The sequence below is a fragment of the Pygoscelis adeliae genome, unplaced genomic scaffold (genome assembly GCF_000699105.1).
Source record: "Pygoscelis adeliae isolate BGI_AS28 unplaced genomic scaffold, ASM69910v1 Scaffold38, whole genome shotgun sequence".
NCBI lineage: Eukaryota > Metazoa > Chordata > Aves > Sphenisciformes > Spheniscidae > Pygoscelis > Pygoscelis adeliae.
In genome coordinates this window covers 1,496,771-1,510,130 of record NW_008825614.1, presented here as the reverse complement: position 1 = coordinate 1,510,130, position 13,360 = coordinate 1,496,771, and the positions used below count along the sequence as shown (strand labels likewise).

At 40.2% G+C, this 13,360-nt stretch overlaps 1 protein-coding gene across 1 annotated transcript in view; it reads right to left on the bottom strand.

The window, feature by feature from the left end:
• Positions 1 to 13,360, bottom strand: part of SCUBE1 (signal peptide, CUB domain, EGF-like 1) — a 220,390-nt gene that overhangs the window by 8,290 nt on the left and 198,740 nt on the right. The window contains exons 13-19 of the mRNA XM_009332799.1: positions 12,518 to 12,610; positions 10,875 to 10,991; positions 8,194 to 8,352; positions 6,833 to 7,036; positions 5,251 to 5,412; positions 1,932 to 2,099; positions 877 to 1,038 (exon numbers count right to left, since the gene is read on the bottom strand). Of these exons, the coding sequence (XP_009331074.1) occupies positions 877 to 1,038; positions 1,932 to 2,099; positions 5,251 to 5,412; positions 6,833 to 7,036; positions 8,194 to 8,352; positions 10,875 to 10,991; positions 12,518 to 12,610 (1,065 nt within the window). The remainder of the gene's footprint in view (positions 1 to 876; positions 1,039 to 1,931; positions 2,100 to 5,250; positions 5,413 to 6,832; positions 7,037 to 8,193; positions 8,353 to 10,874; positions 10,992 to 12,517; positions 12,611 to 13,360) is intronic.

The window sequence follows — 13,360 nt, the reverse complement described above, 5'->3', positions numbered from 1 at the left end:
AATAATTTCTCTTCAGGTTTGAATGATTAAGCCTGACTTATCAAAGCTGTAAGTGAATTGTCTTCTTTTGATTTTCAGGTATTATGGAAATGTATTTGCAGATTTGTATAACACTATATGGGTTTATTTATGGATTTATGGATATAACAATATTTAAATACATCCTTAAGCTTTTTAGACTTAGGCTGGCTTGCTTTTTATAAAGCCCTTCTCTGAAATGTGCCAGTGTTCAGTTTTGATTGTCCACTCGGAAGATTTAGCATTCAAGAAAACATTTTCTTATTAGCTAGACTGCTTCACTTAGGGTATTGTAACGCCACAGCAGAACTCTCAATATTACTACATCATTGTTCATACATTATTATTGATTATACGATTTAGGGACAGTATATGGCCCTTATGTTTTAAATCTTCAAAATACATTGCCAAGCATTTCACTGTTATGATTCACACTTCTGCAACATGGTCAACTGCTCTCTATTACTTGAGTCCATCAAAACTCAATATATTTTTATCCAGCACTGGTAACGGGTTCTTCTGCCATTGCTGGATGATATTGTGCTCTACAGAGACACGGAGGAATATGCGTCACCAAAGGCAACTTGCAGGATCTGGGAAACAAAGAGCTGTGTAGTTTTAACTTGTAGCTGGCACTCTGCCAAATTACATTAAATCTAAAACCATCATATGCATCAAGTGGTACTTTTCCAGGCTTTTTTCGCATTGTTTTCCCAATTTTTACTGTTCCCGCTGGCAGTAGATATATGCTAACTAGGCAATACAGAATTGAATTCCAGCCCGACAGATGGAACCTTCAAGCTGCAGTTCAGATCTGAAGATACGTTTCATCTCACAACTCATATAAATGCAACTTACTTTTGCAGTGCGTAACGTTAGTGGAGCCATCAAAATCTGTACTTGTGTTCCCAGGGCAGGTGATGCAGTAGTTTTGACCAAACTCAGGCTGGTATGTTCCCACAGGGCATCGGATACATCTGTGTGTTGTGGAGTTGTAGTAGTGTCCAGGAGAACAATGAACTGTAAGGTATGAGGTGTATTATTTTCAGAAAGTAGCAATCTTCAGTGCAGAGAGAACTTTTCTCTACCCTGGACGTACCTCATTATCCCCATTCTGCAATATACTTATTAGGCCATAAAAGGCAAAAAAGACACTAGCTCCCTGTATTTCCCATTACAAAGGACCTTCTAGCTAGACTTATGTTCTAAAGACTAAAGCTAAACCCTTATGAACTAGTAACACGCGCTACATATGTCTCTCACTGTATTTAATACAGTGGTTTCCAATGAGTTTGTAATAAGTGGAAGCTGATATATATCTACCTCAATAATAAAAATGCCTTTCACAATAGCAGGAGAGAGGTTTCCATTAGTGTCTGTTTGCCAGGGCGAGCATGTCATTCCAGCAACTAAACCAAAATGCATTTGGGCAGATTCCTTCTTCAGCATTTGCACTGGAAGTTGACGTTATGGAACACACGTGTTTCACGCTTACAGTTTCTGCCTAGGCCATTAAAAATCAATCCTTAACTTCACATAATTTCTGTAGCGTTTAGTTTTTCTAATTTGGTAAACAAAAACATACAGGACATGAAGGCTAAAGCATTGCCTAATGCAAGTTTGTCTTATTTCTTGCCACGCAGTGGGGCTGATTGACTTACCAGTGGCGGCGCTGACTCTGTACCTGCCTGTGGTAAATTCCAAAGAAAACCATAAAGCCTATTCAGTCTCTGCAACCTCGGGACATCATTCCTAGTTTACAGATTTCCTGACCATTTAATTTAATCACACACTGTGTTTCCACGTGCAGTGACTATATTTGTTTTGGAGCCTTTCAAAGCCCCTTGGCGTTGAAGATTACAACAAAAGGGCAAGCAGAAGGAATATGAATCATGGAAAGATTTTAAATTCACCTTTTGTTTCGCAGTCTTGAAAGGAAACAGCACCTTCATACTTGGTCACAAGCCCACCGCCGCAGGGAAAGCAAAGGGTCCTTCCTGGTTCAGGCTGGTACGTACCCAGAGGACAGACTCTACAAGGTTTAAAACCATCTGAAGAATAGTGCCCAGGAGAACACTGCCCTAGAAATTGAAAATTATCTTCTGTATTAGTGAGCCAACTTCTCTGGACAAAGTATAAACCCCACTAGTAGTAAGCAACGCTTCCTTTAACTTAAACATGTGATATCAAGACAGCTGCAGATCAAATTCTAATCTTATCTGCTGATTTTGTATTGTTCCTGTAACTGCTTCCTAAAAACCACATCAGTAAATACAACTAGTTTCTTAATAAGCTCTTTGCTACCTATGTTTCTGTTTGTTGTTTTTCTTTTTTTAGCAAGGGCTCTATTAAGATGTTGTTTGAATACTTTGTACTTTCACCAAGTCTTTCATCTGAGAATTTCAAAGCACGTTGTAGGAGGAAATGAAACTTTCCACCGTATCTATGAAGCAAGTAATTGTTTTTTTTATATCTCCATTTTCTAGATATGGAAACAGTCGATCATGGGATTTACCAGACTGGATGGGACTAGTCCATCACCCTGTCTATGCGAATAGCTGACACCAGCAACTTTCCAGGTAGCTGTGAAAACTAGTGCTTGTCAGAAGCTCTTCTGCCAGAAAATGGTGATTTGTGTAAAGCAAAGCACTTTGTGAATGAGTCTACTGACAAATGCAAAGTAGTTTCAAAGCTTGCTCTCCAGGCAATTTCTGATAGGTGTTTGTTTGTCTTGGTTCTTGCTAGCTTGAGTACTTTACTCCTTGACAACCTACCTGAGAATCAGGATGTCAAGTTTTTCAAGATTATGGCATTAATGCATATCCTCACACCACCCCAGCCTGGGAGACCAGCGCTTTGAGATGTTAGGTGTTCCCTGAGGTTGCCTAATCCCAATACTTTGTAACTTAGCTTCCTGAGAACTGAACGGCAGGCAGAAACAACTGGCTTGAAAACCTGAAAGTTTTGAGAGCTCTAGGTGGGATTGGGGTCTCTTAAGAACCCTGATACTTGCTGGGAAACGTTGGGGGCATCTAGCATTTTGGGTACTTGGCACTTAGGATGAACCAGAGCTCCTGAGCGAAAGCAAAGTTCAAGTTCTGTCCCCACAAAAGTCAAACTCCTATGGACACCTGTGGGACCAGGATCTCCGGGATTCAGTTGCGCTTCCATCCCAGCTGGCTGGAATATGACTGTACAAGCTGGCTGTTGTGACACAAACCTCTGAGAAATATTATGATATTACTAACTTGAAGACAATTCTGCTATTGTTTTTGTAGCAAAACTGATCCATCTGGTCTGGTCCAACTGGTCACGGGACTTTAACGTGAAGGCAGTTAATGAAGAGTGGATTTGGATCTGGATTTTAGCGTGAAAATTAAGTACTTGTGAAGCGTGGCTTACAGACATACTTTTAAAGACGCAGACAGTTGGGTTTTAATACTGCTAAATACCTGATGCTTTCAGCGCTAATATGTCTCAGTCCGTACCTGTATATAAGAATGAGCTAACTTGTTCCCTTCTTCCCTTCTGTATTGAAATTGCCAACAAAATCAATCTGAGGTGATTTCCCTGAGAAATACTCCAAATGACTAGGTTTCCTAATTGTGTCTGGGCTTTGTACCTACGTGGATCACATGTAACTTAAGTATCACAGCATCTTATTCACTTGCAGCTACGACATAGAGTTCTACACAATAGGCACTTAAAATCTCTTACATACTCGTTGTATGTGCCTCACCTGTAGGGGGTGAGGAATTCACTCATAGCTTATTTGCTACTACCCAGGCATTACTGCTCCAGAAGATATGATGCAAAAATACTATTGATTACAGGTGGTGAGTACATTTCTAACAAAATCTGTGTTCATCAAAATACACTGTTTCATCACACGTGCTGACACATTTTATGGAGACATACTGATTTTGATAAAATCTTTGACAGGGAGGTTTATGAAGTCCAATGCATATTCTCTCTTGACACTTTCAGAGAAAGAGAAAAGGGGAGAGTTGAGCAGAAAAACAGACTGTTGTGATCTGACAACAAACATTTTGAGACAGATCCACTCTGCAAAAATAATCAGAAGGGTTTCTTTTTGTTGTTGTGCAGACCAATAATTCAAATGCAAGCCTTGAAACATAAAAGCCTTTTTCCTCTAGTTGTTGTGCTGCTTTGGCCAGTATACTATATTTAACCTTTATACACTCGGATTTTATTTGGTTATCTATCCTTGTTGGATTTTGGCTAAATGCAAGTCAACATAGCAAAGTTGCACAAGCATTTCCAGAATTTTTCTGTGATAGTTCCTTCACAGAGTAAATCAGCAAAATCTACCATATGTTTGGCCTGGAGACACTAGAGTTATTTTTTTATTCAGTGGATGGGGAAAAAGCAGCAGTTTCTCAAGTGTCATTCATTGTGTGCTCACTCTAGATATCCTTGAAGAAAGCATTAATGTAAATTACATGGATGAGTTTTAAAGTTAGAACTTGTGTAGCAGATAGGACAGATTCCTTTCGAAGTCAAATAATGTATCTGCTTTAAACTAGATTTTGCTCATCTGTAATAAAATAAATAATTAACAGTTGTGTCTTAAAACCTTATCTTGATCAAGTTACAGTTGAAGCATTAACAAACTGAACTTCACAGCTCTCTGAAAACCAGGTATTTTCATCATTATCATCTAATTTATATATCACAAAGTTGAGTCAGAGACGCTACATCACTTGCCAAAAGCTACAGTGAATTCAAGCAGCGTTGAAACTTGCAATCATTAGCTCTGAGTCCAGGTTACAGATTCCTGCAGCATAACTATCTCAAAATTATGACTGCTGCCGATTAGACCAGGTAAACTGCATCTCATGCAAAACATCAAATCAGCAGGTTCATTAGACTCACCAATACCAGTCCAAAGTAATCCATCCCTTTGGCGCACAGTATACCTGATGAGTCCTTACAAGTCGAGGTATGTCCAGATTCCATACCTGACTTGAAGCAAAGTGCTTTGCTCGGCTTTACCATAACTCACATTGCTGCAGCAGGTCCCATCTTCTTGTCAGCAATGTCAGCGGATAGCACAAGCCAAAACGTTTTGTGTATTGCTTGTAAGTGCACAGAGATTTCTTCTGTTACCTTTACAAGACAGAAGTGTGGAAGGCTCTCCCCTCTTTTAGCCTCCATGCCTCGCAGGCTGTGTGGCAACACCTAATCCTTTTATAAGCAAATTAAACTTGCCTCCACATTCTGACACGTTCCGGGCGCCTGCTACTCCCTGTCCATCATTACTTGGGCAAGGCTCACAGGTAAGTTGACCTTCTGTGTCTTGGTATGTTCCTGGTGAGCAAGGAACGCACTGATTGTGTTCTCCGCTATAAAAGGTGCCCGTGCTGCAGGTAACTGAGAAAAGAAAAGGGGAATCTACATAAGGACTTTCATTTTGATCACATCACTTGCCTTTATATCAAACATTTAGAGAAGATGGATCTCTTTGGCCCCAGTATGATAGTGGCATATGTTTTGCATATGTTAGTCCAGGATCCTCACCTGATGTAAACAGGCCCATCTCCACTGCAGTCTAGGTCAGTTTACATCAGGGTGAGGTCCTTCTTCTATTGTTTAAGCCATTAAATGGCGTTGTACTGCACTGAAGCGCTTATCAGACATATGTTGTTAATAAAGCTGATGCAGTCTTAAAACAGTATATTGCAGATTAATTAAGACAGTGGTGCATAACGTATGGGAAGTGATGTGAACTTTTAGTTTACACTAGGTGCATTTATGTGTTGGTTTTATGGAAGACGACTACAAAAAGTCTGTCGTCTGAGATCAGTTCTAGAGATTTCTCTAAGGGCAACATATCCCACGTAGTATTTTGTCTCTTGACACTCACATACCCCAACTGGAAAGTGTTTTAAATATAGATACGAATCCACATGCTTTTCTTGCTGCAACAAAGCACATAACTGCATTAAATGTTTTTCTCTGCTGAATATAGGTGGTTAAAATGTATGGGTTTCTAGACACGAATAGCAAGAGTCTTTCGATACAGTTTCTAAATCACTGTTCCTATATGATGGAAACAGCTTCTGAACCAACTCATTAGAGGCAGCTATCAGATCTGCACTTAACTATTTCTTTTTGCTTGTAAATTACTTGGTGTCTAAAAGAAGCTGGAAAAATAGATATGCTGATTTTGAAAAGATGACTCTAAGTGATTAGAAAGCTTGCAGTGCTGAGAACTGCCATTAATAGGTTTGTGCTAGCACCTTGCCCCCAGTAAAGCACTAGAGCCTGATAACCTCGGAAAAGGCTTAAAGAAATAAGGTATTTTACATAAAGTTAAAATAGATTTCTATAGGGTTTTTTTTATTGGACCTCTTGAGTGTTAAATAAAAATATATCCATGGGTCATGGATTATTTGGTGGTGAGGAGAGTGAGAGAGGCAATATAAAACTAAATACGCAGCATCTAGGCAAACATCATTTTATTGCTTTACAGAATTGTAATTATGTTTTCATAAGATGCTGGGAGCAACTGGGAACTAATTGCCAACATTGCCTCGTGGCAGACCTTGATACATACCAGCTGACAGCATGGGAACGGATGCATATATATGCTGCTTTTGTTTTCCTGCAATCATTTAATGACCTCCCTTCAAAGTCTTATGAACCGTCAGTGGTCCATGCACATATGCTGAGTAATATTGATCTAAATCGTCTGTTATCTCATAGATTTCCTGCCTGGCTCACTAGGAACAAGTTAATTTTGGATTGCTTGTTTTGGGGGATATGGCTGAATAGAGTTGTTGGGACTTACCGCATTTTCCATCCTGCAGCACTTGCCCTGTACTGCAAGCTTCATGCCCTTCAGTAGCTTTAGCTGGCTTCTGAGCCACTTCGTATTCTGTCCCAGAAAACTGAATGTAAAATTGCTGTTTATTAATAGATTTCCTCAATGTTTTGATTGCAGTTTGCAGCTTCTGCTCCATCCTTTTCCGAACACAGTCAATGTTACAGGTGTCTAGATGGGAAATGATAAGAAAACTAGAAGCAATTGAGATTAATGTTTAAAAGAGGTGCTTAACAAAAAGCTTAGCCTGCATCGCACTATGACACCTCTGCTTCACTGTCTGTCTTCCCCATATAAATTGTAGAAGCAGCTCACTGTATTCAGAATCAGGCCTTTTAAAGGGAGAAGACAGGACACTGAGGTCCATCAAATTGAGTTTCACAGCCTATAAGCGCACGCTGAGTACTGATACGTCTACCATTAAGAAATCTGGTTAAACTGAGTGCACAGGGAGAGGGCTGCAGAAGGCATCAACCTAGCCAGCAAAATCAAGTTGGCACTGTGCAAGAATGCTGTACTCTGTTGTACAGAGTAGCAGTGACTGGTGCTTTGTGCACTGCTAGAATAATGGTGAATTTCCCACTGTGTTTTATTTCCAGATACGTGTTCAGTCTGCCACCACTAATGTTTCTGAATTTTCTCTGCCCCTGCTTTACTCAGTCGATTAGGAATTCTCCTCTCTTTCCTGACCAAAATACGAGTGACACAAAGAAAGGTGCTTTCTGGCACGATTACAGTTTGAATCACTTGGCTAGTGAGGTACCCCTCATAGGTTAAGAAACCTGCCTTTGAGGACTGACATGTTTACAGAATCCAGCCCATGTTTTCTTTGGCTGGATTTTTATAGCATAATATTCCATCTCATGAATAACTTGAAGCAATTCTTCTTCTTCCTGAAGTTTGTTATGAAAACATGAATTTACCAAATGTGTGATAAAAATGTTTGATTCTCAGACTGAAGTTTCAGCAACTTACATTTTGGAGGATATTTTTATCGTTGTTGCAGAACTTCTATCTAATCCTTACATTCTCTGTGCATCAATTAGCACTTCTGCTGTTTAAAGAAATCAGACTAAATTAAAGTACATGACTTAACTTGAGGCTTTGAAGGAATTTTGCTGCAGGTTCAATCTTTGTTCCTTTGGCTTAATTTCATACCTGATTCCTTTCAATTAAATCTCTGAAGCTTTGCGTTTGGGAAGGCTGTTGAATGAGGCTTGTGCTAGAAGGTTTGCATGGCAGCTTGATGAAATAGCATCAAAGAGATTCTAACAACACACTGAGGAACTGAATTCTGGTTTCTCTCCGCAGACAGATCTTTCACAAACCTGAGACTTCTTCTGACTTCATCTCCACTTCAAACTCTGTAGTGATATGGGACACTTCTTTTGATGGTGACTTGCGACCTCGGCGTTTTTTCTTGGAGGAATCGCACTTGAGATTCACAAAGGTCACGTGGCAGTTGTCTGTACAAGGGAATTGACCTCCTTTGCATAAGAGAAGCAACATAGAAAAGAAATCAAGTAGCAAAGTAGCAAGTGACAGGCTGATAAGCGATATCTCAACTGGGTTATCATGAATGCAGTGACAGGCTTCATAACATTTCACATGCGTTGTTAGACACCTCCTTCGCTGTGTGATTTTGGGTTTGCTCATTTTGCTAGTGAATGCAGGAGGCAAAAATATAGTGTGGTGATGCTAAGCTGCACAGTGGTACCTCTAATGCCTATAATTTCCTGTCTCTTTTCTGCAGAAGGATTAGAAAGCTCTTTACAGAAATTAGTTAAGATCAGCAATACTATATACAGTCATTTGATGGTTAAACAAAGCAAGAGAGTAAATTTTCATGAATTCATGAGAGTGGCAGGCCTGGGACTAAAGCATAGCGGTATGGGCCTTTAGAAACTACCAGCTGGTATTCCATCTCTTTCAGCAATGACAGTCACCAGGTATCAAAGGTTTTAAAAGCCTTTGACTGGGGGGTTATGAAAATATAATGGAAGGCTTTATCTGAGGGGAAGTCATAGAATCATTTAGGTTGGAAAAGACCCTTAAGATCATCAAGTCCAACCGTTAACCTAGCACTGCCAAGTCCACCACTAAAACATGTCCCTAAACGCCACGTCTCCATGTCTTTTAAATACCTCCAGGGATGGTGACTCAACCACTTCCCTGGGCAGCCTGTTCCAGTGCTTGATAACCCTTTCGGTGAAGAAATTTTTCCTGATATCCAATTTAATGCCCCCCCCGTGCAACTTGAGGCCATTTCCTCTCGTCCTATCACAAGCCAGAGGAACTGAATGCCCTCGTCAATTATGTGTAACCCTTTCGGTGAAGAAATTTTTCCTGATATCCAATTTAATGCCCCCCCCGTGCAACTTGAGGCCATTTCCTCTCGTCCTATCACAAGCCAGAGGAACTGAATGCCCTCATCAATTACGTGTAACCACTGAGGAGAAAGGCCACCACCTGTTGGGACACAATCACATAAGCATCTTCTCCCTATATAAAGAAATTTATGTGAAAAATATTGTTGTTGTGATAGGCGATGGACCTTCCAGGCCAGGGAGAAATTTCTAGCACTCAAACCACCAGAAGAATTTCATTCCAAGTGTGCGGATATAATCTTACTGTTAGACCCAGAAGTTCAGATGACATAACAAACACAAAGCAAAGCAAGCAAAGGACAAGGAAATGCATCCAAGAAATATATTCCCATGGTGATTGTACGGACCAAAACCCCAACTTCTATGACTTTAAAAATGAGTCTGATAATCACATCTTATTAAAAGAAGACAATACATAAGGATAAGGTAAGCATCTTGACAACTGAGACTTGTTTTAAGCCAATGCTTGGAAAATTAGAGAGATAAATGTCTAGGTTGCAGGGTAAAGATAAAATATGAATCTAAGTTTTAAAAATAAAATCTTTAAACCATTAGCATTTTTTAGGATAGCTATTTCTACTCTTTCAGGGCTCATATATGACTCCTCACTCACTAGCAAAAGTGGTGGTAAGACAGATTCACAAAAGAGAATATATCACCAGTAGATGTTTGCTGTAAGCTGGTAAGTTGCTTTAAGCAACAAGATAAACTGTTGCAATTACACCAATACTGTGTATTAAAATCTGGAAAATTTTGAGTTAATGTTAAATTTAAATGAACTCCAAATATTTTAAGCTGTGGAAATGCACAGCAGTAACACCCAAACACTCTTTAATTGTCCCTGTCATGATATCAAGGGGATGGAGGACAAGAAATAAATGTCATGAAGGTCTGTTAAATACGTATCACTTCTAAAATCTCTTTTTTGTTCAACTTTAAAAGTGATGTTCAAAACTAAGAATAATAAAACCCCATACCTAGTCATACCGAGTTCTAAAAACATTTGATTACTTCGATTCAGCCTGACACAAACTTTTTTTTAATTTCAGATTTTTGGTAACTATGTCTAAATCTTCTAAGTATTTTTTCTAACATCATAACTGCTCACTCCAACATAACAAAAGATCTAAGGCTGTGCAACATCAGATTTTGATTATAACTTTCCCGCTTAGGGGTTGTCTTTGCTGCTGCAACGGGATACTAATCCAGCATCCAGCAAATAAATAATAGCTTTTGTTTTCTTTTATAAATCTCATTTGGGAAAACTAAACCAAACCAAACTGACATTGTTTCATGTGACTTTGCATCGGTCATAGCTTTTTGTCTCAGGATATTTCTGCCATTACCAATGCCAGGAAAAGGATCAGCGTAATTTCAAACTCATGTACTTTTGAACAAAGATTTTTCAAAGCAACTAGTGACATTTCAGCACTGTCAGATCCAAACCCAAGACACTGTTCAGCTAGAGTGTGAACCCTGGCCTGAACTTAAATTCACATCCAAACATAAAAAACATTACTTTTTGTTCCATCCACAGTGTGAAAACAAAATATGCAAACAAGCAAGCAAGCAAACAAACAAAAAATTAGAATGCTGTTTACATGTTAGAAGAAACCACATACCTAAAACAGCTTGCTTCCCAGAATCTTTTGTTTTTTCTTTGCTGCGAGGCCGTAAATGGCACTTTGCATCTTTAATTTTAAATCGAGCTTTCTGCTTGATTGGAGGGGCTAATGAATCTGTTGATGTAAAGTAAAAAAGCTATCATTTGGGATGCAGATGAAATAAAGTCTGAAACTTATTTTTAAAAACAGACGCAGAAGTGTTCTTGTGACATAGAAAAGAGACAGCCCAAGAGTTATACACCTTGTACAAGAGGATCTGTTTCCATAAGTTCATTTTTTCGCATAAGCACTACTCTGGAGCCCATAAAGATCAATCAATTTGCTAGTATTGCACATGCTCTGCACATATGCTTCCCTTCCAGCATGCCTGCACATCTTCGTGGAATTTGCGTGAATTTGTCTCTTACTATGAGTTAATTCCTACCTTTTTTTTCTGACTCACTGTCTGTGATTTCCACGTTACTTGGCTGTAGTTCTGCTCTTGCTAATGCCAACCAGGAATAAGATTAATTTAGTGGAGCTACGCTGTTGGCAGTTGAAAACCATCCAAAGGAAACGTCTTTATTTGACCGTGGTCTATGGCTTGCAAGCTCTATTCTTCAGCTTTAAATCCAAGCCAGTTAGGTCTTATGACTGTAAAGGCTGTTATACAGCCATGCACTGCTTAGAAAATGTTGCTGCTGGCTGACTTCCTCACAAAGTCCATGGTGGAAAAGGCTGGGCCTGGGCTGTCACCTGCCAGCCGCTGCAGGCTGCCCACAGGACCTGGAGCAGGTGGAGGATGGTCACAGGTAAATGCCACAACCTGGGTCCCTCTTTCCTTGGGAGGGCCTTGCCGAACCAGGACTATAGAGGTTAGCAGCCACATCTGCTGCCATGTGACCTCACTCCACAGCATCGTACCTCCTAACGCATTCCAAATATATAAGAAATACGTGGTTAGAGAACTGGTAACAGCAGGTAATGATATGTGAAGCGGGCTGACACTTCCCACTGCTGGATGCTGTTTCAGCTGCTTCTAATTTTGCCAGACTTCAACCATTTTGAGCTGAACTTTTTTTTATGCTGAGTATCAGCTTTAGGACACATTTGAAATGTCTCTGCAAAAATAATCCAGCCACTTCTGAGAACAAGATGAATGAAACACAGTATGCGCTCATAAAAGTCTCATAACCTTTTTATTGTGAACCCCCAGTAGGAGGATCTGTGCTCCTAAGGAAGGACTTCGCAGGTGAGGGCTGGGACCCACTGTAGCCTTTGGGTCTTGTGCTACTGATGGGCCCCTCTGGCTCACTTCCATGTCTGGGAAGCAATGCCGTTTTGATATGCTTGCTATTGCCTTGCTGGACTATGGAAAGTAAAGTATTCTAAATATTTGTCCTTATTGAACATATCTCAAACCTCCACCACTCCTCTTCTGACCTACCAACACAACGCCTCACTGAAGGGCAACTAAGCACACTCCAGCCCTCAAGGAAAGGCTGCAGAAAAGTGAGTGTGTGCATGATGAAACACAGGCTACCTTAATTCTGTTCTTGTGTAACTGGAGAGCTGTATGTCCTGCAACTCCCAAGTGGTCTGGGGGACCTCATCACCTACCTCCTAGGTGCTAAGGCCTGGGCGAACAGGAGAGCACCTACCTGCACAGCTGGGCAGGGTCGCGTTGCGTTTCTGCTGAGCCTTGCCTTGCTGGACGGGAACGCCGCAGCTCAGCGTGTAGCTGTTCTCCGAATCTGCGGGGCAGAACGCAGAGTCAGCACGTGTGGCAACAGCCTCACAAAGCATCTGATCCCCTCGTCACCCCCAGCATTAATGTTCGGTGCTTGAACAAACTTATTAATACTGCTAAATAAGGAGACATTTTAAGTGCTGAATGTGGATTTAAATGGCTGAAATAGTTTGCCAAAGGCTACTGCTTCACAGTGTTGACTAGAAGTTTTGTTTCTTCCAGCACTGAAATGTTACATTTTATAAACAATTTGGCATGAAGTTAGCTGTAAATAATTCCATGGTGCACAAGTATAAAATATTTTGTGCTTGTCTGTGGCAGAGTCCTTCTGCTTTGATCATCTCTATAATTTAAAAAATAAACCACGTACTTTACTAATAATTTTAGCTTCAGACTCTGGCAGAATTTATTGGCAGAAACAAAAAAAACCCAACATACTTAGAACCATAACAGGGTTTACATACTGCACAGATAAAACTGTGTATTGGTGCATACAAATTAGATAAATGCATGCATGGTTCCAATAATCTCTGCTAAACTGAAAATAAAGTGTGAACAGCTCTACAGCACATCATGCCAGGACTAACATGAAAAGTAGACATCCTTGTGGAAAATAATCCTGTGTCAGAACCAGAACGTGTATGAAATTGCTGCCCCACCTGCCCTGCAAAACTGCGTAGATGAAAATTACCTGTAGAAAGTGATAAAAAAAACGGGGGGGGGGGGGGGGAGGCGGGAGGGCGCGAGTTCGTTA